The 26017-nt window shown below is 42.7% G+C and overlaps 1 protein-coding gene across 1 annotated transcript in view; it reads right to left on the reverse strand.

Annotated features, from left to right (window-relative positions):
• Window positions 1–26017, reverse strand: part of USH2A (usherin) — a 4817015-nt gene that overhangs the window by 3268072 nt on the left and 1522926 nt on the right. The window contains exon 22 of the mRNA XM_069608572.1: window positions 20308–20438. Coding sequence (XP_069464673.1) covers window positions 20308–20438 — 131 coding nt within the window. The remainder of the gene's footprint in view (window positions 1–20307; window positions 20439–26017) is intronic.

Here is a 26017-nt window from a genome sequence, read left to right on the forward strand (position 1 = left end):
GGAACTCACGAGTAGTTTGTGTTGCAGCCTGATGATCTGTGTGAGACATTTTGTTTGGTCTTCATACAATTCAACAAGTGGTCTAGTTTGCAGCTGATTAGTGTTGTCTTTTTTGCATTTGTACAGAAGCATATCTTCTTCAATACATCGTGCAATTGGTTTCTGACCTCTACTCCAAAACTGATATCCTTTCTTGGGAAGATGGAGACGGGTCAACACATCTGCAATGGTAAATCTTTGAAGAGGAAATTTGAACCCCATTTTAAAGTAATGTTTTTGGGTCATAGTTTCTTGAAACAAGAAGCTATTTATTTAAACCTTACATCCCCATATCCAGAACTAACACTCTACATCTGTGCAGAAGCCAGCCAGTGAGCACAGAGCGTAGGCTTTCTCTACTGCTCAAAGTTCACTTTATATGCCCTCTTACTCATAGACAGTGGCAGGGTTCCATCCTCCCCTGGCACAAGCTGTGCAACAATGCCCTCCTCCGTCTCTGCTCCATTACTCCCACTTTAAGTAAGTAATTATCTGTATCTCCAGCTGCCAAAGAAAAAGCAAATGAGCTCTGCTTTCGAATTCGATTCTAGTTTCTCTAACGGCTATCTTTGGTTGAGCTTGATTTTTTTTAAATAACGCATGCTAAAGAGATTTTCAATAAATGAATGAAACGCTTGGCTATTAGCAGCTTGTCGTGGGTTCTAATTACAATAGGGCCATGCAGCTGCAGGCTACACAAGAATGTTTAGGGCCTAAAACCCGAGTTAATTGTTTATTTTTTTATTTTATTTTGTATTTTTAAAGCGCTCACACAGCCCGCGGGCATCGAGGCGCTGTTACAGGAATTGTTTGTTTTTTCAGTTGCGTAATTGTTTTTTTTGTTGTTGTCTTAGTTGTGTATTTATAACGCGCTTAAACACCCAGAGGTTTCTAAGCGCGGACCCGGGGATCGAACCTGTGTTGCTTCATGTCGTCTTGCTTCCAAGGCGCGCACGTTGCCGTTAAGCTATCCTCCCCGGATAATATTAATAAATCATTTGGTGACCAGTTATGAAGTATAGGAGAACTTTCTGAATAATATTTATTTAGAAATTACCAGACCTACAAACAGGAATGATATGTGGTTCTGCAGACGAGGAAGCTGCAATCTTTTAGCCATGGCCATTGACCAGAGAAACCGCACTCAGAAAGGGCCCAAGATGAGAGGGCCAAAAAGATGGGGTCCAAAAAGAAGCAGCCGAGGGAGGGCCAACTACTAAAACCTTGGTTTTGTCCCCATTCAAATTCGGCCAGTTGTCATAAATCCAGCTCCCCGTGTCTTCCAAAGTTGAAGGGCGGTGTCAGGCTGGGAAAGATTTAACCGTTCAATAATCTGCATACCATTTGCATATAAATAACACCGGAAGCTGTGGGATTGAATGAGTTTAAGAAGAGGCTGGATAAAGATATTAAATAGAATGGGAGAGAAAGCTGAGCCCTGAGGAATGCCACAGGCATAGCTACTGACCAGTAGGGATAGAGAGAAAGTGACAAAGCACATTTCGACAGGAATGATCTAAACCTAGAAAGCATTGTGCCAGTAATGCCTGCCGAAATTAGATGACCAAGCAAGATGGAATGCTCAATGGTTTCAAAGGCAGTTGACCGATCTAATAAAATCAGCACCCCGACACCACCCTGATCAGAGACGTGTAAGACTGTCATCTACTGAAACAAGCACGATTTCTGTGCCACGGCCTGGTCTGAAAGCGAGCTGGAAAGCATCAAATATAGATGATGTCTCAAGAAAGGCACTGAGCAATGGGGTAACAAACGATTCTAAGAGTTTCATAAAAAATGGAAGCAAAGGCATAGGTCGACAATTAGATTGTAAAGTAGGATCCAGGGAAGGCTTCTTTAAAAGCAGAATCACCATTGGGGAATGTAACTAGAAGCAACAGGTGGTTAACCACCTAGGTAAGCAGAGGAGCAATTGTGGGCACAATTTCTTTCAGAATCATGAGAGGAATAGGATCCAGCAGAGACGCTGATTTAATCCACTTCATGGCAGCCACAATATCGGTCAGAGCAAAGCAAGGAAAGCTAGACCATAGATTTGGATAGAAAGCTTATTTAGCTTAAAAAAATTGCTTTATTATAGCTAGTGGTTGTGTGCCGGTAGGCTTATTTAGCCAATGGGCAGTAGGTCATTTGCTACTTCCGCTCCAATTGCCTACGACAAAGCCTCATCTCGCCATGAGACGCATTAAACCAGGGCTCCAAAACGTGAGACTGCAGCTTAGCCGGTTGGAGCAGAGCAAGATGATCTGCTTTTCCAAAAGCTTGTGAAAAAAAGGCTAGATCAGGGTCTTGGGCAGCAATACAACACTCAAGAATATGAGCCGAAGTTTTTGTGACTTCCGCCAAGCGTCATCTATTTTGTGGGGGGGCACAAACAGAAGGTGCATCCACAGATTGCCTAACCTTAATAGAACACGTAATAATACAATGATCAGTCCAATGTACCTGAACAGTAGGATAGGTTTTAATCACTGCAGCATAAGAAAATATTAAATCAAGAGTATTTCCGCAGCAGTGAGTAGGTCGCATAACCAATTACTGAAAATATAAGTCACACTTAGCTGAACTAAAGCAAAACATTTGAGAATCCCAGAGGTCATTCATCCTGACATTAAAATCACCAACTACCATCAGCTGTCCTTAGCATACCTGTAAATCAGCTGCCAATTCTAAAAAAAGTTATCAAAAGTAGAATCAGTGCAAGGGGGAAGGTAAATAATGAGAATGTGGAAAGCACTGGCTGGCTCGAAGGACACCAATAAAACTTCTATATTAATTTGATGATCAAGTGGGATGATCGCATAGGAAAAGGAAGATTTAAAAATAATTGCAAGATCATCTTCAGGGTGAGTGAACTCTATCGAAGAATATCTTAACTAACTGGAAGAGCTTGAACTTCAGAAGGGCCAGACGAGTCACCTAAACAGGTTTCAGTAATACATGATAAATCTGGTATGTGCCCAATAGAACAAGTTCCCATATGTGGGAACTCCCGTCCTCTGCACTCTAAGTGGCTCTGTGAGGAGTCTTAATATGTATTTGTTTTTGGTTAATTATTTAGTTGTAATCTTATGTTTTGTAAAAAAAAAAACACACATGAAATTGATGTAACTTTAATAGGTAATTGTTTGGTAACATATATCAATACACATTGACACAGTTAAATGCTTTAGTAAAAATCAAATGATTTATTAGAGGCCCAACACGTTTCGTGAAAAAATTCACTTCTTCAGGGGCAATTTGCATAATTTTCAAAAAGAAATCTGGAAAACATAATATTAGAATAATGCATATTAGTCCCAATTATCAATGTTAATTGCAATTTCGCAGTATAATCTCAAGTAAACAAAAATACCATATGGTAAACCCATATATATCATCTTCAAAACCTAAGTAACATTATGTATGTACATAAGTCTGACAGACAGTATAATGCTTAATATTTATATATCAGTGTATTTTCTTCAACATCAACAAGGTGATGTTTCTGTAAACAAAACAATTACCTATGGTACTATTTCCATAAACCACAAGTGGGTGGCTGATCATCAAAGAAAAAAGTTGAGAGTGTCGACTTTACACAAACTGTATTTGTAGTGTAGCTCTTGACAAAAAGCTGTACAAGAAAAAGGAGTGAGACCCAAAAAGTACGGTCAAAGAAGTGGTATTTTATGTAGAATTAACAGATTGTAGCTGAATAATGGAGGTGGTGACTTACCACAAAGTGACTGGCAAACAACTGAAGACATTGTGCTGAGATAACCTCCATTCATGATAGGTGATTCATCTTGCAGTTAATCCCATGTCATCCATATAGTAGTAAGGCTACTGGCAATCAAGGGAATACCTGGGGCCCTAAAAAGTATCAGAATATGGATTTACTAAAGAAGAAATGTGGAGTAAACTGGATACTAAGTAAAGGGTAAAAGAGGAAGAATCTGGCCTAAACACCAGCAAGGAAGTCCACATGTACTTACTTGACAAGTAGTCCGTAATTAATACCGCAGTAAAGGATGGATACCCTCCCTATCCAGTACTCGCTCCCTGGATGGTAGTGTAAGTCTAATAACAGTTGTTCTTAAATACTCACGAAATGTCAGCCTTACAACAGGCGTCGTGCGTCAGAAACGCGCAATGTCACGGTGTAAACACTGTGACGTCATTGCGCGCACTGTGTAATTCGGTAAAAAACCTGATCGGGCATTACAGAATATCAATATCAATATTGTGGTATCTAGTAGTGTATCTAGTAGTGTATCAGAAGAAAAATGGACTATAGACCATCAAGAGGTCTGATGTATAGACATAATTTAAGATGTTTGTAGGGCGATGTGCATCAGAAACGCGTGACATCCCGGTGTAAACACTGTGACACATTGCTCACATGCGCACTGTGTAATTCGGTAGAGTCCCGATCAGGCAATACAGAAAGTCAATATTGTGGTATATAATGGTGTGTCAGAAAATAATTGGACTACAGACCATCAAGAGGTCTGATGTATAGACATCATGTCAGATGTTTGTAGGGCGACGAGCGTCAGAATAAAGTGGTGCCACGGTGTAAACACTGTGATGTTACTTTGCGCGTGCGCGCTTCGTTCATGATTGTACAACCACAGAGATAATAGGTGGTAATGCGGAATATTTATAAGTAAACAATTAGTTGACAAGTTTATATTAAATAAAGGAAGAATGATATAAAATAAGTGGATAAGATAAGAAAGTAAAAATGCAGACCATATTGAGATCTAACGGTCTAAAAAAATATGATAAGAGATAGTGTAATGTTGGTGTGTTTGTTAATGGTCCCTTGGATAGAGATCACGCTATATAAGAACATAGTAATACATGTAAAACAACAGGTGGTGTAAAACATGGTCACAGATGTAAATAGTAAGGTAAAAGCCAGGTGATGTAAAAACATAGTCACAGATGTAATAACAAGGCGCTGCAACTGGTAAATTCTTCGCAAATGAAGCTGTCTCATTGAGAGCTCACATTCTTATTTGAAAAATTTGGAAACATAGACAGTAGTCTACTTCATCACATACTCAGATATAGAAGCGTTTTTGAATCTGGTCAGAGTTTTAACCTTCGAGTATGGCCATCTTGTTCTTATTTACAAAATTGGAAAGATAGAAAAATTGAAAAATCTGGTCAACGATTTTACTATTAGAGTAGACCTTTAAGAAAACTTGATTTATAAAAATGGACCCATATAGAAGCCTTCATTGAGTCCAAATGGGGCCAGAGAGTCCATGGTATGTGTTCAGACAGCACATCATAGTATTCAGCAGTGTGAGACACTAGGGAACGAGCATGAAACAAACACATTTTAAATGATCAACAGATGGAGTTGTCACGTCCAACATAGCGCAGGATGGAACCTTAAAGCCCGTATGAAAGACTGTATTGGAAGGGGCAAAGCTGTAAGAGCATTCCTTGTGATGGTCGTAGAGCTGAGTGATGGTCGTAGAGCTGAAGGGCCATCAAAAGATTCAGTTGGCCCCTCAGCCCATGGCCAATCTGTGCCACAGACAAGTGCAGATGGGCTTGATTTAGGCGAGACTTCGGCACGCAAGGCACATTGCCGCCGCATACATCGGCGAGAGTCGTGAAGTTTCATCTGGTGGGGGAAAATGTATAAGTGGGTCTCCCAAAAGCTGTCTTTTCCATACAAACACCAATATGAATGTTTGCACACTACTGTGGAAACCTGGCTGGACGGATTCACACCAAATAAGTCTGAGAAGCAGGTTTCTGTTCCCAGTGCTGATGTTCTTTGTAAGTTACCTTCTACATATGTAGCAAATAAAGTTCACATGATCAATATTTTGAAACATGTTATTTAAAAAGTGATTTGTTGACACAGGGACATGCTTGAGCAGAATGTACACATCCATCCCCTATTTCTTCAACATAGAATTGATTTAAGAGTGCATGCAAATGTGTCCCTTACTCGTCACATGGTAAACAGTGTGTGGGAATAAGGATTTATTACAAGTCTACTCTCTATTATACATAACAATCAATATACATTTCAATATTTAACTTTTCAAAGTCAACCTTATCCATTCCAATATTATATAAGAAGGATAGAAATAGAAGAAATTGTAAGACAAACTGCATCTTGCTCCAAATGTGTGCATTAGAGATTAAGGGCGGTATGAGTGCAGTTAGAGAAGTAGATGATCCAGTGTTTAGCCCCCAAAAGAGTTCCAAGATGTAGGAGAGGTGCTGAAAAATGTAGGGCACTTTACATTGTTGAAGGTGGTGATCAGGGTTATGTATTGGCTGATGACACAAAAGCTTTGGGGATTTTGCACATATTGATGAGATCCTAACAAGCCCTACCTCTAAGGCAGGGTGTTCCTGCCTCAACAAAACTAGCTAATGAAACTGCCTGTGTTAGAATGTCCAAAGTAAAGTATGCTGTCCTGTGTCCAATTCCTAACCTATCCCTCACAAGCTAAACTCAACATAAGGTGAAAGAGGAAATGTCTCTTTGGCTGCCAATCTGCAGCCCAATCTTGCAGTTCCAAACAAAAAGTTCCACAAAAGTATATAAAAGCAAGCAAAGGATCCACAAGAATCAAGGTGTTGATTCCCTTTCGTCCGATTCTTTCCACTTCATCCAAGATTTTCTTTGGGTCTTGAATGATCAGGATAAGTCTTTCTCTTTACTTAGCTGGCCTGGCTCCCATGCTCTGCAACAAGGAAGAATTGCCTGGACACCTTTTTCCAAGCTGTCTTGAGAGTGCCAAACCTTTTTCACAGTACCCCCTCCTTGGTCCATTCTTGGTTTACTCTGCTGCCAGGGTCTGCAAGTACCACATGTAAAGGTAAAGTTTGTATTCCTCTTTATTACTGTTTGGTGTGCATTAACCCTGTGTGGGTCCTAGACCCCCTTCACTTGGTTATTCTCCCACTTCTTTTTGTCTGATCTTTCTTCAAGCCACAGCCTTGGTTTACTCCCCTTACATGGTCTGTGAATGTCATCTATATATGCAAAGTGTGTATACCCTTTATTATTTGTCAGGGTATGCCTTTTTGGTATGGGTGCCAGACCCCCTTGAGCCTAATGACCTATGAGCCTGCCCAGGTGAGTATTCCTTCTGTTCTCTGTTTCAGGCCTTAAGTATTATCTGGGTTCCCCCAACCCTGGCACAAGCCACCCTTTACTAGCATTGGCCGTCACCATCCGGATCTTTGCGGGTCTCTGAGGAGATTCAGTGGCTTCTCTGGCTCACCGGGACCTTTCCTAGTCTTCCGTGCATCTCCTCTCCAGTTCGGTGGTGGTTTTCTTCCATTCCAGTGGCCTTGGTTACCGGCGGGTACGTCTCCTCTTCTTCGGTCTGCTTTTTGTACTGCAGGCCTTCTGTGAGTTTGTCTCTCTCCTCATACAACGTCTGCCTCTCTGCTTTCCTGTCCTGCATGTACCTGGGCACTGGGCACTCTCTTGTTTCCTGGCGAGCCGACAACAAAAATGTCGTTGTTCTTTTCCCTCACTGCCTTTGAATGACAGTATCACTTGAAAGGCTAGAGCATATGCATTCATTCTTGTCATTGATCTTCATTACTCACTGCCTCTTCCTCATCCCAGTACTTCTTGCCTGAGACATACTGCAAAATCACATGGGGACATTGGGATGCAGCAAATTGGAGGGCGTTTGAGGGGAAGGTGGGAGGGTCAAAGGGATACTGCCGTCTCCCGGGATTTTGCGGTAGGGATTTATAGCTATTGGAATTGTCAAGTTTTCTTAGGCACTCATTAATGTAATCCTGACTATTTAGGACCACAATACCTCCACCTTCTTTGGACAATAACGTGTTCATACTGTGCCAATGATTTGACTTGCATTTTCTCTTCTCTAATCAGATTTTGAAATACATGTGCAGTAGAGGTTTTCACTAGCCCTATGCCTCACAGGACATTCTTCTCAAACACTGGAGATTCTGGTGATTGAGTGGGTGGCATAAAAGTAGAGGGTTTTCTGAGGCCGTGACATCAGTAGAAGGGAAACCTTTGCTGTTCTAAAAAAAATTCCTTGATGTGTATTTTTCACCTACATTTTTTGAATTCACATCGGAATTCAAAACGGTCATGTTCTTTAGTGAGTACAGGTCCTAGGATTTTTTTGAGGAATGCCTCCTCTGCTGTTATTGTGTAGTCTCAGATGGTTCCTACGAGTGATACCCGTTTTGTGTTTGTCTCCATTCGTATTCCCACTCACCTGTTTTGTCCCTGCTGTAATAGAGTCCCGCTGTTTCTGCTCCTATTTCCTCGCCCTCTCTGTCTGTTACTCTGTCCTCCTTCCCTGTTGGTTAATCTACTTGTAGATGGTCCTTCCCCTGTCTCCTCAATTTCACTGCTGTCCTCGTTAGTGCTAAATGATGTATGCCAAAACCTTACTCGTCGATTTTTATTATTTGGACCTGGTGTTTAATTTAGTGATTCATTACAATATCCATCCTTAACATAGGGAAAACCTTTCTCATGATTGAAGCTAGAGAGGTCCTTTCTAAGTCTCTTAATTCTTGCAAAAGTGTTGTTTTGTTGAAATTTCTTAATTTCTTGTTCTATTTCATCAATCCTCCCCAAATCTGTTGACAGTACATCTCTACTGGACTTTGAACCTCTCATTGTCCAGGAACAGTCTTGGTTCATTTTTTTAACATTAGACCATGCGGGAGTGATTGGTTATTTAGATACTCAAGCATTATAGCTCCATCAAGCTCTGTTCCATGGAGCCTCTTTCTTAATTGGACCACCTCATCTCAGTCATTGGATCATTGGGTAATTGGCTAATGTCCCCAAGATCACCATCGGCTAGAATTGATGCACACGACATAAGTGCCGCCGCATAATCATCACTGAAGAATAACATTCTTTCTTCTGCCATATTTCTATATTTTTTTTTTTTTTTTTTTTTTAATTTACAACATGCACATGACAGAATTAACCATATAGAGGCGCAGATGTGATAATCAATAGCAAGAGATATGAGCTTACTCCAGATAGTGAAGCAACCTAGACTGAAAAGTGAAGAGAAGAGCAGTAACGGCCTATCTAAACAGAAAGGTCTTCGATGCCTCCCGAAATTGATGCAATGATTTGATAGTCCTCAGTTCCAAGGGAAGAGAATTCCGTAGCCCTGGACTGAACACATCAAACTTCCTGTCTCTTCTTGAGATGTACATCAAACGTGGAACCACCAGGAGATGTTGATCACTGGATCGTAGGCATCTTGAAGAATGAAAGGGTTGGATAAGATCTCTTAAATATACTGGGGCAATGCCATTAACACACTTAAAGACCAGGAATGCCACCTTAAATCTGATCCGGTCTTCAACAGCTAGCCAGTGTATGGTGATACATCTGCGGATCTACTAAGGCCAAAGATAGTTCTCACTGCTGCATTCTGCGCTTTTTGAAGGCATTAAATTTGTTTAAGCAGGATGTTGAGCAGCTGGCTATTACAATAGTTCAAGTGTGCATTGGTCAAGGCACCTACAACAATAGTATGATCCTCTCCGGGGATATAAGCTAGTACCCGTCGGAGGAGCCTCAAAACATAGTGCACAGCCTGGACCTTTGCCCCCACCTGGGCTTTGCAGCCCAAATCATCCTGCCAAAAGCAGCCTAAATTTTAACTTCGAGACACATTTCATATTCGTCCCCAGCAGTGTGGGAATAGGACAGCTCTTTGCTGCCAATAAATGGTGTTTGGGACCAAACAAAATCAGTTCTGTATATGACATTGTATATTAGCTGTGACTAATCGAAAGCATGCCAAAGTGTTATAGTTCCTGTGACCAATCAGCCACTGTATATACTCAACAGATAAAAGGGAACTCCAAGATACACCTGTAACTTTGTAAGTGTAGACCTGACCCTGACCTGGGATCAGAATAAGACCATCAATAAAATAGGGTCAGGCATATTGTGGTGAGCTGCAGTATTGGGGACTAGTTGTGCCAGTCAATGTAATATTACCTGAATGGGCCTTGCCTTCTAAATGTGTTCCTGTTAGATTATTCCTTATCTTTGTTTGAAATTTCAAATCTGATTGGATAGTCCATGCGGAATCCGTAATATCCATCATTATACTCTAATTCGTAGTTGTTGCACTGGGTAATTACTTGGTAATCTAAGTGTCCGTAATGATGGCCAGTGATGTTATAAAAGTGTTTGTGGCACCACCTGGGAATGTCTTTCTATATTGCTATTGCTTACACTTTGTTCCACAGTCTCACAGTTACGTCAAAGCTTGGGCTGTGCTGGGAACAATGGGGCATGGAGTATGCACGACTTCTCTTGCTTACTTTCCCTAAGGTAAAGTTAATGTACAGTTTCTCCATGATTTGCAAACACTATGGATTCATGGCTTGCATGTTTCTGCAATTGCCTGAATATTTCTCAGGTCCCTGGGCTGCGGATACATATTGCAAGGATTCTAGGGAGATGTGGTTCTGGATCCTGCAGTGCAACAACCAATGGTGTAATACTGCATCTCCAGGTATCTGTGTGGATAGAGAGCTTGCAGGATTTTTCCTCATCCAGTATCTGGGAGGCACATTGGGCAGCAGCCAGGCCAGCCCAGTGCCGGGTGGCTCGCTACCCCACATATACATTATTTATGTTGTTTTTCTGAAAGACACTTTTTCTGAAGCCTGGTTTATCAGGACCAGCTTTAGTGCTGTGGGGAAACTACATTAGTGTGCTCACTCCCACTCCTTATCCCCCTCCAATGCAATGGGCATACCTGTAATGCCTGTTCTCTCCCCCACTTGCTGTCCCCCACTCCCTTCCCCCACCCATTTCTCCCATCTGCATCAACCAGTCACCAGGCATGCCTACTCCATTCCTTTCTATTGCTATGACCATTTGCCCTTCACACCTGGCATCCCGAATGTTTCCCCGAACACCTTACATCACCCCCGGCCCCTCCTTGCCTGTCAAAACGGCTGCTGCCACTTCCTGCCCCTCTATGTACATTTGCTATAAACACATGCACAAAATCCGGACAGGCTAACATACAGGAAATGCGGCCTGTGAGGAAATGGAGTTCACCCGAAGTGTGTGATACTGAAATAATAATGTGGAGTTCAGACAACTCGCCACAAGGCACATACCTCCTGCAAAGCCTGACCTGTTTCAGTCAGTGCAAAGCCTGACCTGTTTCAGTCAGTCAGGTGGTGGTGGATGTATGTCATGGAGAAGCACACGTTTCTGGACCATACTATCCTTGTTTATATGACTAGGCAAGAGGGGGGTAAAAGAGTGACATCATGCAGTGGGAGTGTGCAAAATAAAGGCATTAAAAGCCATGCTTGTCACTTGTAGATACAAATTAATTGAGGCAGAACTTCATATGTGAGTTCAGAACTAGTATTGTAAGTAACCCATGGTGGCAACAGTAAAGACAGACACAAGGGGTCATAGTTCAAAGGTATTTATTGAACTTTATAATGGGTGAGATAAATACCTAATCTACGCCTAAATCTAAGATGGGAGCAAGCTACCACCATCAAATGATAATAAGGCAGTCCTAATGGCATCTTGTCAAATAAAAAGGGCTTATACTAAAAAGAAAACTATTGCCAATCCTTACTACTAATATAAAAAGAGTGTGAGATAGTTTTCACCAGAAAAGAAAGTAGTGTTCACAAAATGATGAGTCAGGATGGTATGGCTGGGTCTCCCTTCCCCACGTTTGAGGCACAGGACAAGGTGGGACATTCAAGCACAGCATACTCCTGGGCTTCAACAGCACGAGGTTCACAGTTCAGTTCAATGATATCAAAATCCCTTCAGAGGCTAAGTCTCTTTCCTGCAAAAGTCTCTTGCATTAGGTTTGCTGATTTAAAATAACAAACAAACACATGTACTCTCAGTGATCTTGTACCTTGAGCGATTGCTCTTTGCCCCTAGGATCTCCCTCTGACGGGCTTGGATCCTCCTTGCAAAAATGGACCTCCCTCTGCCTGGTTCACTACGGCCTTTCTTCAACACAATTCATGTATTCCTAATACAGTTCATGTATTTCTCATTTTCATCAGAAATCAGGGTTTCCTTCTCCTAGCTTTCTTTGGGCATCACTTGGTTAGGTTTACATTTGCCAATTATCACAGTTCACAATCGTAGTGGAAAGTGGGGTTCCCTTCCCGTAGGTTTCCTCTGTAAATGAGTCAGAGACTTTCGATTGTACAAGGAATTTGATGTGACCCTTGTAGGACCACTCTGACATCTTATGCCACCCTTTCCTATGGCTTCTGGTTTTTGTAGTTTCAAAACAGGCCCCGGTCACAGAGTCTTTCGAATGAGCACCAACATGGTACTGGACCCCTCTGCACCTGGACCTCAACTGGGCTTTCTTTAAAGTTCAAACATAAACACACGCTCTTCTTCTTGTTAATTCCTTGCATTAAACATTTTTGCCACTTGCAACCTTGGGCTCAACACAGTTTGGTTTCCTAACAGTTTCCTCCGAATCACAAGCTGTGCTGAATTCATTGGCTTCTTTGGTCTCTGGAGTTAAGGATAGTACCTCGGTAGCCATCTTGCCTCTCCACCTGCATTATCAATGCGGGAGGCCCCTGTGTACCTTTGACATCTGCTCTTCTGCACGCCAGCTTCAGCTTATAATTACCCTTTCGGAGGCTTTGCAGGTCTGAGTTGAAAAGGGCAAGGGCAATTCCCCCTTTGTCTTCCTTCTAGGTCTCACTGCTTTTCTCCTTCCTTTGTACTGCCGGTTTGGTGTTGCTGTCTCCTAGTGCGTTCGGCCTTTCTCACAGTGTGCTTTCATGCTCCACCTTTTATCCCTGTGGGGCAGGTTAAGGGCCATCAGGTGGGTATCAGGTAATATTATCCCCATATATATGGTCGCCGTACATAATATCGCCGGGAAAAGGTCGTGTTCCATGCAATAATGTCCCCACAAAAAACAGCAATTTTTCTGTGATATTTTTGCATGGCGATATTTTTGTGGGGACATTATTACATGGAACCCATCAGGTGTGCATGGTTAGTGTTAATTACCTGACTCTGCCTGATCCGAGTGTTGGGACATGTCAGGAAAATGGCTCTGGTGTTAGTCCGTTGTCTGTTACTGTGTAAGAAAGTGTTTATGTGGGAAAAGGGGGATGGGGTGGAGCTTATAAATATCCTACAAGGTAGGATGGGGAAAAGGTGTAACAGGGAAGGGGATACTGCATCTAAATCGTTGTTGTCCCACTTCCGCTCCCTGAAGACCCCACGCCCAGGTGATCCTCCCCCACTGGTCCAACTCCAGTAACTGGATCCAACAGCGATGGCCGTGTCCTGGCCACCTAGACGATAAATCTCCGGGGACCAGCGGGTGAAACACCTTCAGGTTTCTCACAGTATTCAGAGAATGGATATGCTGGTTGGTAGAACATAATAGATTGAGGCAGAGGCAGACTGAATACAATGTTGCTTTTAAACCGACTGAAGGTCAAGAAAGTAATAATATGCAGAGGATGTTGTGTGACCTTTCTGGTTGGCAGAGCCAAATTAACTGAAGGAGAAGCTCCACATTGGGAGTGTAGTATTAGGTCTTGGAGAGTTGCTCTGCTAGTTGGTCAAAGCCTTTACCACGTTTCCCCATTCTGCTCCATCTTCCTGACTGTATCTGGTATGCACATCGTAATCATTGTATTAAACTGTTGTGTGTACTTCAAAGTTTCCCGCCATAGTGTTCATCGATAGAATGCTCATTCATTTTATTATTATATTAATTGTCCCTTTATAACGCGCCTAATACCAACAAGTGGTTCTAAGTGCGGCATCGGGATTAGAACCTGTGTTGCGCTGCGTTGTCTTGCTTCCAAGACAAATACGTTGCTCCTGAGCTAGCCTTCATCCCCTTCTGAAAGGGACCTCCATCATGTATGTCATGGAGGCATCTCCATTAATATGAGACAATTGTAACATTCACGTTGCACACCAGTCAAAAACAGCTCCGGCTTCCCACAGCTAATTGACCAAGTACAGTTAGCCACAATGACTGCTTGAAGATTGTCAACACTAAACTAAAGTTGGCATGTGTCAAGAACATAAGCTTAAACTTAGGGTCCACAGTGAGCCCACTGGATTCTCATGGGGACAGCAAAACATATCATGCCAAACTGTGGGGATCCTGTCCCACAGCCTCTTACATGTTTTCACTCTCCAAAATCCCACATTGGTGCCATCTGAACAAGTGTCAGGAATTGTGGGGATTTAGTTTGCACAGTCCAACACATTTCTTTTTGGTGGTGGAGTCATGCATTCCACTTCTGATCTCTGAACTTTGTCTATGTCTTCTGATTCCATCTGGGCTTTTAAACATGTCTTTAGTTCATAGTTACACATGACTGGTTCATACTCTTGAAAATGACATCTCTCCTGCATTTTCACCATATTCACACAACTGTCGTTTAGAATTTTTCACTTTGAATATAAACTGTCAGTCAAGAAAATATGCCACACAGTACTCATTACCTTCATCACAAAATGTGTTGATCCTATCAGAAGAATAAATTTAGATTCAAATTCTGTTTCGCTGCTTTTGTATCATCAGACATTCCATATTCATGTACTATTTTGTTTCATACTAATTGCAACAGATACAGAGTGCACCACTTTGCTGTGTGATGGAGCATGCAGGATGGCCCACTGGGTGGCCTCTTTAAATGGCTGCAGAAAAGAACAAACACTGTCTATCATTTACCACTATGAGGTGTTTAATAGACATCATGCAATTGCTGGCTTTGACTATTCTAGTAGCCAGTTACTCTGTGGCACTATTGTCACAAACACTGCAGTATATGGAGAATTGAATTCCCCAATGATGGCATTGCAGTTTTAAGGTGGTTGTTAATGTTAATGTTAAAGGTCATTTTTACCGCGCACTATCACCACCGGAGTGGTCCCCTGGCACTCTGGCAGCTCTGAAAGAGGGAGGGAGGGGTGGGTTAGTGGGTGGAGGCTGGAAAAGTGCAAGAGAGCAGTGATGTGCTGTTGGCAGCCTCAGCCCGGTGGTTCCGTCAGCTGGGCCTGGGGTGTATGCGGCCGGTAGTCGTCGTGTGCTGATGTGCGAGTCTGTGTGTGATTTGTTTTGTTGTTGCAGTGTAGTGAAGTTCTTGCGGTTTGCTGCGCTAGAGGTTTGTGGTTGTGTTTGATTTGGAGTTTGAGAGGTGTATGCAGAGAAGGAAATTGTTAGTGGTATTGGTTAGTTGGTATCTCTATCCTGGATTGAGCCAGTTGGGCTTGTGTAATCTTACACGACGGAATGCTTGTACGCCCTGTGCCTCAGGAGGTATGTGCCCATTTTTACATTCGGGGCCGTTTGAGGATTTAGCTGTCCCATCCGCCCGCTCCCTTAATAACTTTGCATGCTCCTCACACCCCCCCACATGATTAGCGCAGCTGCTAGTGTCCATACTTCCGATTGTGGGGTGATTGGTGGTATCTCGTCCGTTCCACAGCCCTGTGGTACCTAGTTGTGGCTGTACGGGCGGTGGGGGATGGTAAGGGTTGGCTGGAGTTGTTGCCTCCGTCTCCCTGGGTCTCGCGGGTGGACCCTTGTGTCCAGCGTCAGCCCTACTGGTGCTTGGAGTACTTCTGTCATTCTATGGGTTTGTCAGTGTCTTTTTTTTTTAGTCGTTTGTCTTATTGTTGTTTCGGTTTTAGTCTCTGGTGTTGAAGAGGTAGGTTTTTAGTAGTTTTCTGAATTTAAGGTGATCTTTGGTGTTCCTTATTACTTTTGGGGTGTTGTTCCAGGTTTTCGCGGCTAAGTGGTAGAAAGCAGTGCCTCCGAGTTTCTTCTTGATGTAAGGTTTTTGTTCCAGTCGGTTGTAAGGAAAATGGCAGTGTGACTGCAGTTTTACGAACAAATTATGCATGCTCGATAGAGTGATGAAAAATATTCTGGGCAACCTTCCCATCTCATCTAGTGGTGGGTACTGCCTTGTGATATGGTTCACCACAAGATAGAGGACTTGGGCTAGGGCCTCCCTCTGGAACAGCCTCTCTGCCTATCTCAAATTTGAGCAGAACCACCTCCGGTTCCGGAAGCATCTCAAGACCTTCCTTTTCGCTTCCGCTTCCTCTCTTCCTCTCTCCTGCTTATGCACCTGATTGCTCCACGTACTGGTCTCCTGGATACCCCCTGAACTAGGGCCCAGGCTCCTGCATGTCCAGTTGCCCTTGTGCTGCCTCCAGGCTCCCCCATCACTTAAGGGTCTGTTCCTGCAACCCTGCAGCCCCTTCTTTCTGCATGTATGAGCCACCTGTTGGCTGAGATTATTGATTTACCTGCACTTCTCCCTTCCCATCCCCACTGGCACTTCTCCCGTTCTCTCTTCCCCACACTTGTGCGATCTTAATGTTAAAAGGCCTAATAAGATTGTTGCTTTGTCCTCCCTTTGTTTCCCCATCCTTGTCTTGGCGCGCCTAGAAACACTTGTATACAGGCGCATTATAAATGCCATATCATATCATATCATATCATATATCATATCCATGGTTTTTCATAACCTTATGGCAGCTACAATTTTAGTTCCATTGTCAGCCATCACAAAGCTCACCTGGAAACCACCAGGAGTGAGTCAGCGCGCCACAACCTTGTTTAATTTCTCTGAGAGATCAACTCATCTGTATGGCCTGCTGTCAAACACTTCCATACACAAGGTGGCTGGCTGTCGAATTACATTTGGTGGCTACTGACCTGGGCTTTGCTTATGAGAGCTATGGAGAAAGGTGACACAGTGTCCAGTGTCCGGTCCATATTTCCATTTATAGGCGGACTTTAATGCTCCTAAAGTGGTGAAGAGTCAATTCAGCTGCTTCCTTTCTGTAGAGGTGTGGATATGAAGTCTAGTTGCAGTAATGTCTACACATAATTTCCCAGCTGGGATCAATTATGCAAATGAGCCCTCTTAATCCACCCTTTTCTTCCAGGAATAGGGCAATAACTCTATTGCCAACAATATGCCAAGTTCGGCCAGCAATAGATCAAGCTTTTCATGTATTTGTGATATTTTGTGAGACATGTTCAAAACCCTCATCAATGTCGGGCTGGTACATTGCAGAGAAAACATGATGTGGGATCTGCAGGCAAATATGCTGTGTGAACAGGGCATGTGAAAATCTGTAAACCAGCAAGATTCTCTGGGGTAGTGGTGCAAATGAACCCATTGCCTGCAGTTGAGGAGTAGGAGGGTGCCCTGTCCCCCCTTCTTTTTTCCAAGCCTACAGATGATGCCGTCTTATGTGAGCCTACAGGGAAGACGTGTTGAAATGGGTACCCAGCTTCCCTCGCAAAAAATGTTTTCTTGCATATATGGCAGATGTCAAAAGAGCTTGTAGCTTTTCTGCCATAACATGACTCCACACTCCTGATTATTTGGGAGGGCATAGACAGGTCTTTCCTCTACTCCATCTTAGGGTCTGCTCCATTTCTTTTCAGTGAATGCTGTTGACTGAGAGAAGCTGTTTCTGTTGATGTGATAACTGAAAAGTTGTACTACAATTAGGATGTATTTCGACCATCTTTTTTAAAAGACTATGCACTGGTGCAAGGCAAGTGTCTGAATCGTGTGTGCTGTGAACAGGTGTACCTGAAAATGTCATGGGTTGGTAAACTCCTGCACCATCTTCTTTTGTCTCCTCATAACTCTCATTATCTCGGGTATCCTCAAAGTAGAGGTGTCCCAATCTCGATCTTGAATTGGAATGGCAAAACAGAAAGGTGATGGCTGGAAGGTTTTGAATTAATCATAACCACGGGCAAAGCTCTGGACAACCCTCCAGACCATCGTTTTTCAGCCTGCCAAGCCATTACAGAAGGGGAAAAACCATATGCAAATCAGGCTTGGTCCTACCCCAAAAGGGGCAGTCCAGCCAGAACTGCTAGGTCACAACCCTTCTGCACAAGACCACAAGCATCCCCAGACATTTTTCAGCCTTGTTGGGCGTCATCAGTGAGGAGTAGCTTGGGCCATACTGTTTGCCATTTTGTTCACTGTCACCTGTTTCAAAGGAAATTGAGGATGGGGAATATTCAGGTATCAACTCTTCTTCCTTATCTGTGGATTGTTCTGTTGTTGCTGATATGATGGCATATCTTCTCACATTTGTGCCTCGGTTATTGGTAATACAACTTCATTGTATCCCTCCTGAACTTCATGCTATGCCACCTGAATGTTGTGAAGATGTGCTGCATGTGCACATACATTTCTTCCTGATGAGCCAGCTTCTTTAGAGGAAGAGATATGTGGCAGTATATCCAGTGAATAGACACATGTACTATCTGGACATCTCCAACACAAACACATGCTGCTTTAGCAGGTGGAAAATGCCCAACATCTACATTCCTCACCCTACCATTGTCCCTTACCCTAACACGTTTGGGTACTGCAATAGATTCATACATGTTGAATAACTTCCCACATCCCTTGATTAAATGCATGCGGGGTTCACAGTAATTTGGCCTGCTACACCCATTTTAAAATAAATGGGAGTTCCCTATAGTTTGGCCTTCTCCTGTGCCTACACCATGCATTTGTGGTGTCATTGCTTTGCCATTCTCCTCTTTGCCTACAAAATGCATGTGGCTTTCTCAGAGCTTTGGACTTTTTCTATATCTAGTATTGCATATGCGGTTCTCAGTGCTATATCCTTCTTTGTCAACACAATTCATATGGGGTTCTCAGTGTTTGGGCCTTCTCCAATGCCTTTAAAATGCAAGTTGAGTTCTCAGTGGTTTGACCTTTTCCTAAAACCACAAAATGCACATGGGGTTGGGTTCTCAATGCTTTGGTATGCTACCATGCCCACAAAATACAGATATGGTTCTTACTACATCTATATAATTCCAATCTAGTTTCCAAATTCAACCAAGGACTTACTATTGATTTAATTCTAAACTAAGTCACACTGTCCTGGCTAAAATCTCCGTCCCTCTGTGAGCAGTGCTCTTGCTCTTCAAATGCCAACCACCAACTCTCCTGAGTTTCAGCTCACCTGTCTTTACATAGACACAAGTTTGAACCTAGCAGAAACTCGTATCTCAAATCCTGGGAAAAACCTGTAAAGTTCAGCTTGAGCATAAAGATTCTATGGGTTTGAGTTTTGCATGGACCACCCCTCTCATTCCTAGAAGTGAAGGGGCAGACAATACCTTTAACGGGCCCGCGAGACCAATTCTAAGGAAGCCCTAGTGAAGTGAGGGTCTCGGCAAGGGCTGCGGGCCTTTAAAGGTGGGGGTGAAAGTCATTGGCACCCAGGGGTTTAGCTGGGTTACGAATGGTTTCTTTTTGCACAAGCAATGGCAATCTCCAGAGGAACAAAAACAAACAAGATGCCTGCTGCCATAGGGAAAAGGGACTGAATCTCTTTTCCATTTCTATTACGGTGGCCGGGAGCGGGAGGAGCGCCGGGACCAGAGCACAAAGTTCTGGTCCAGCAGGTAAGTGAGGACGGATGTAGGGTGGTGGAGAAGGTGTTTGGTTTGTTTTGCTGGGTGGGGAGGTGGCAAGGCAATAGGGAACAGCTCCCTGTTGCATCCTCTCATAAAAAATAAAAATAAAATGCTGCCACCCAGGGAAAGACCTCAGGTGACTGAAAATAGCAGGCAGAGAATGTGTATTCAGCCCTGTTGTTCTAGTCACCTGACTGGCTCAGCACCCTACCCCAGGTGCGAATACTACTGATGTGGGAAATAATGAGAACGTATGCCTTTATCAAAACTAGCACTCCATTCACAAAGTGCTTTTAGGGTGAGCACTCTGTATTTAGATAGGGTTCTTAAATGAAGTGTGTGTACGTGTGCCTGTGTGTCACATTTCTACAGCTCATGTCCAACAAAACATAATTTGATATGCGTCTGGTTTTACCCATGGCTAAATTACTTCCTTTCCTAGAAACACACAAATAAGTTGCATTAGAATTTCCAGTATAATGATAAGACCAGTACAATAATAGAACAAATACAAAAATATATGATATCAAGAATCGAAAATGCTGATAAATGAGTAACTAGGAGACGGCTAGAAGAGCCTAGGGTGTTTTCAGTATGTCTTTCCTAAAGATCTCCAATTATCCAGGGTTTTGAAGAACCCATTAACCTGGATCAATAAAGAGCAAAATGAAAAAAAGAAAATTCCCCATCATCTTATGCCATTAACTGCATTGCATGCCGTGGGGAGTTTTAATAAAGCTCATTGTTTACTCTACTGTACCTGTGGGTCGAAAAGGAAATAGGGACGGCCTTCCCTCAGCTGTAGTGCGATGTATTCCTCCTGATGCTCCGGGGACACCGCAAAGAGAATCAGCCCGTTGGCTTCTTTAGTCCGAAAACTCACTTTAATACCTGAGATAAAGAAGACCAGCTTTGAATGTTGATTTACTATGACTTTTTGAAGTCAATAACGTTACATCAAAAACCAAACAGTCCTGGATATATTAGAAAAAGAACGACTCACCACCAGTGCTTGAGATGGAATCCTCCTTGTTTGTTATTCATTATTTTAAGCACTAATAGGAATGCACGTAAGGAATGCCTGTAGTTCATTATGCTCCATGTTTCATACTTTTTAAAAGATCATATAGGCCAGCCAATGGCTGTAATTCACCTATATCCCAGTCTCAATGTCCCAGTTATCATCTCCCGACAAGGGGCCTGGTTCACAAAGCGGTTTTCAATGGGATTGAGCCATTGTAAAATGCTGTTGTAAATCAGGCCTTTGGCATCGTGTTGTAGGAAGGATATCATGACGCTACATTAGAATATTGAGGAAAAGCGCTGCGAAGATGAACCCATAACAGAATCCATCTTGAACCTAACTCTAGCTTGGTTCAGACATGCTAGTGTTTTAAGTAGCTGCGTTTTAGAACATGTCAGTCACTGAGAAGGACTGCAAAGTAAAGCGTCATCACGAATTTCTGAACGTGTTAATTGTGAGCACCACGCAGCATTCACATTTATAGTTAAATGCTGCCCGACATGTCAGCATGTCGGCAAAGTTTAATTTTACTTGTGAATGCTGCTTGCCATGCGTGCATGGTAAGCAGTGTTCTCAGTTACAAGTAAATGCTGCACTGCATGCAAGCATGTTGGGCAGCATTTAATTCTAATTGTACATGCTGCGTGCCATGTGAGCCTGGCAGACAGCATGTACAATGGATTCCTAAAGAGTGCACTTGTTGATGACAGCACAAATTCAGAAAAGTTTTTATGGCGGACAGAAAGGGAGGTGGCGGCAACACAAGTTGTGGTTCGCCCCTCCACTCTGCCATACAAATCCAGAAAATGAGCCGTAATGTGAATCAATGGCATAAAAGCCTTAACCAAGGTTTTTACATCATTCATTTACAATAAATGCTCATCAAAGATGAGCTCCACAGACAGTAAAGTACTTTCCCACTTCGATGCAATAAGCCAGTATGCCTATCTGAGAACAACACTAGCGAGAGCAACGGTAGATCAAAGATTGGCAGTATTTGCTTAATGTTTATTTCGTGAGAAAGGCTGTGTAGAAATTGTGTAGGTGAGTTAGAGGAGTTGTCAGGGACGCAATTCAACCAAAATGCCAGGGGTAGCGGAAGTGACATCATGGCCCTTGACCTCTGGTGACATCACAGGCAGTGATGTAATTTGACCCCACCACAAGTGACATCACGGGATGTGATGGCACACGACCTTTCACCCCTTGACAAAAAAGGAACTGGCATCACATGGCATTGTTCCTAAGTGCACTACGAAAAATATGGTTACGATATCACTGTAATGTGATATACATTTCATACACGAATGGATCACCATATGCATCGTTAATATCAGTGTGTGTTGGGCCATAATACCAAATTACTGTGAATGCAAGCAGACGTCCAACATCAAATGATAATGATGTGTTATTGTATAGCACTTATGCTTAAGCGCTTTATATCAAAGACATTTTACATGCGATATCACCCAACCTGTGTTGGTACTCATGTATTGACCTCAGAAGGATGAATGGCTGAGTTGGCTTTGCTAGGATTCGAACGTGCAGATCACACACACATTGCAGCAGTGAGCACTCAACCCAATGAGCTATCTTACCGGCTATAGTAAAATTAGCAATTACATGCCTGAATGTTCTCAAAGTCAGAAAACAAATTAGACTCTATAGTGGATACAATTAAACTGGTAACTGTGAACAGCAGGCCAGTTCATTTGCAGGTCTGGGACAAAGTTGCCCATATGTCAAGCTTGCGTGGATCTACTTTTCAGGCTTCATAGGTTGGAAAAATACATACCACTCGGAGGGTTCAAAACTGTGTATTAAAGAATTTAGAGTAGCGCAGGGAAAGCAGCATACTCACATGGCAACTCATACTCTGGGCACATCTTAACGCATGCATACGAAAAAGCATTTATTGTGGCACAATGAAATCAAGGGGCACTATATGAGCTATGGTCAAACATTTCTACACTGTACACAAGCTTTCAGGCACAATGATTTTGTCAAGTGACCAAGGACACCGAAATGGAATGTCTTGTTATGTTCGTAACAGAGACAGCGGCAGGAAAAAAAACAGGCTATAACGGCAAGTTGTGAAAAGCAAAATACATACACTCTCATTACGACCCAGGCGGTAAGTTACCGCCTGGGTCGTACCCTTACCACCATGGTGTAAACTATGTTTACACCATGGTGGATGGCGGATTTACTGCCCCATTCCAAGGTGAGTGGGGCGGTAAATCCCCATTTCCCATTTTACCCTTCCCCATTCCCATTTTTGCCCCATAGGGCATAATGGGAGTGGGGAAGGCGCTAATTACGCCACCGTAAGTTACGGTGGCGTAATTAGCACCATGGTCCTTTAGCGCCATGGATTTTAACGCCTGCAAAAAGCAGGCGTTAATATCACCATGGCGCTAAGGGACCTTGTAATCAGGCGTTAAGGGTCGGCGCCGTTTACGGCGCCGTTAACCCCTTAACGCTTGATTCGTAATGAGGCCCATAGTCCGAAATGGATGCTTATTCTACTTTAAATGCTTTTTGGACGTTTGTGTCTGCAATGTGAATCTGAGGTGTTTAAGAACAGACTAAATCAGTGACTGAACCCCTGAATTGCGCCTAAAAGAAACCTTTAATGAGTCTAGCAATTATTGTATAGTATTCCAGAAAACAAATAATTTACTATTCCTATTCTTTCTTATTTAGGATCACTGTTACATTTGTGAAACCCCCTGTTTTTTAAGAGGCCTGGACAAGGAAGCCAGCCACTCCAGAAACAAAGAGCCACATGGTGCTGGCCACAGCCCAGGAACTTCTGTTTTGTAAAAGAAAAAGAAATTGTTACCTTGTAAATTAACATAAGAAAAAATGCATCAGTAATACAGATAATATTGCCGTAGATATATAGAGAGAGGATATATACAGGCCGGCATACCAACTTAACAAATTCCAAAGACCCAAAAATGCAGCCGCCAAACACCTTCTAGCCCTGGGACACAGAGACACCATCTCCGCCGCTCTCAACACCCTCCATTGGCTCCCAGTCGGACGAAGGGCCACCTTCAAGACCCTATGCATTACCCACCGAGCAGTGCACAAGACCGGCCCAACGTACATTCAGGAGAAGATAAAACCCTAACTCCCATCATGCACGCTAAGATCAGGCACTGCCATCCTTCTAGTGATTCCAACCTCCAATTCTGCTAGGATCGGAGGATCCGCCTTCTCTACCTTGCCCCCAACTGTGTGGAACTCACTCCCCCCACATATTTGACACCCAAGACTGCATGGCCTTATGCAAAGCTCTAAAAACCTGGCTCTTTCCGTAATGCTGATAAAACCATCCAAGGTCGCTGAGATCTTGCAACCTGCTTTTCAAGGCGATACCGAACAGCGACACCACTGAACGCAACTATAAGTCACTAATAAGTTTACTCAGAATGCAACAACTGCAAACGCGTAATTAAAATCCAAAATAGTGGGCTCATAAGAACAAAACCTGCATTCAGACACTCACTTCTCCTATCACAATGCTCACTCACTTCTCTACACCAACTCACAATAGAGCACAGCTACACCCCTCGATCAATTTCAGCCTAGCAGCTCACATACGAACAATACTCCAAAAACACCTCAACATTCTGCTTGAACGCCGCAATACCCCACGAAAATCAGCCTAGCTGCACACATACGTGTCCTATACAGGCCTAAGGCAGCCATAACCCAGTCTTGGTGACCAACTTCCAGACTGCACACATTCAACTGATCTCAAATACCACCACACCTAATGCTAGGATGCACGTACCATCGGGCAACTGCATCAGCTGTGCACATAATTGGTTCACCCACGCACCCTATTACATCTTACTCTCTTGACTGACCTGGACTAGGGTCGCTGAGGGCATTCAACCCACTAGCGCTTTAAAGTCATACCAATGATATATAGAGCGCTATATAAATGCCAAATTTCATAACATAACATAATAATATCCACTATAGGGAAATTGATGTCCACACAAACCACATCCATTATGTGTCAGCTTCATGAAAAGCACCATATTAAAATGATTACTGCAGTATCTGTTTAAACAGATGTTTTCTGTTGATAGCAAGACCCCAAGTAGTTCAAGCTCTTGTATAGGAATGTGCACCATACATGTCTATAAAGTGACAGACACAGAAATGCATTATTGCTCTAATTTTCTAAACTGTTGCGCAAATACTAAGCAAGACTACAGTTGAATTCAGTGAAGGGGCTCCCAATCAAGATAATATAAACAGCATATATTAAAATGTATTAATTATTAATAATTTCACATCTCAAATAACTCTGTCATGCATTGCTTACAGAAACATGAAGGATATCTGAATTTAGAATTGTCTTGCAAACGTGAATGTATAGGTCATATTAATAGCACAGGTCCATACAAATAATAATAAGGGAAAGACATTGTCCAGTCCAATTTGTGTTCATAATTCCTAAAGGGAGGGCTATCCCACAGTTAAATATATCGCCTTATGACGTGCAAAATAGGCCTATCAAATAGGCCTATCATCTACTGAATTTCAAGTGTCTGGTTGCGTGCAATCTGCTCAATTTAACTACACTTTAACTAAAGTTTTTTCAGTGATATATAATAGATGGAGAGAGAGAGAGAGAGAGAGAGAGAGAGAGAGAGAAATAGTGAGAGAGAGAGTGAGAGAGAGGCTTAATTATACCAGGAAAATAGGACTAAGACACAAAAGAAACAGACTGTTACCCTATGCCATCTTTTTGATTGAGACTAATCTCAAGATGGCACATTTGCATTTGGAAATCTAAAACATTGTATCTAATCTGGTGCACATACACTACATTCTCTTCCTATAACATACCTTGTACCATCACGCCAAGTAAGTAATACTTTCCAGTTGCCTGTGACAAGGTTAATATTAAGATCTTGATGGCACTGGATAGCTTTGCATAGTGTTTTCCATGCAGGTGCAGTATGATCATCGGGCCATCGGTGACAATGAATCATGTTTGCTGGATGTCACTACGAAGGATGGTACAAATCATCCACCAAACCTTTGAGTAATAACCTTAGAAACTGTTGCAGCCAAATACTGTGGCTGCAACTATTTTAGTTTCTCCCTGCTCACATGAGTTACAGCATACGATTAATGCTCAAATGGCCTTTGTGGGTTTCATATGATTCTTAATCCCACCCACAAAATTGATTGTTGTTAGCTGAGTTGGATATAGATAACCAATTATTTCTGATGAACTGCTATTGCTCTGGTGTTAATTTCTTGTCCCATTCACGTTCTCAGTAAGTTCCCAGTGGTAGAATGGGGAATGTATGGAGTACATGTGCGGGGTTCACTGTTGGGGCTGTTATATGTGCTTTGGTGGAAATCCCTGGTTTCCAACAGGGACATCCTGCACAAACAAACCTTACTTGAA

Source organism: Ambystoma mexicanum, chromosome 4q, assembly GCF_040938575.1.
Source record: "Ambystoma mexicanum isolate Mex_15411 chromosome 4q, UKY_AmexF1_1, whole genome shotgun sequence".
Classification (NCBI taxonomy): Eukaryota; Metazoa; Chordata; class Amphibia; order Caudata; family Ambystomatidae; genus Ambystoma; species Ambystoma mexicanum.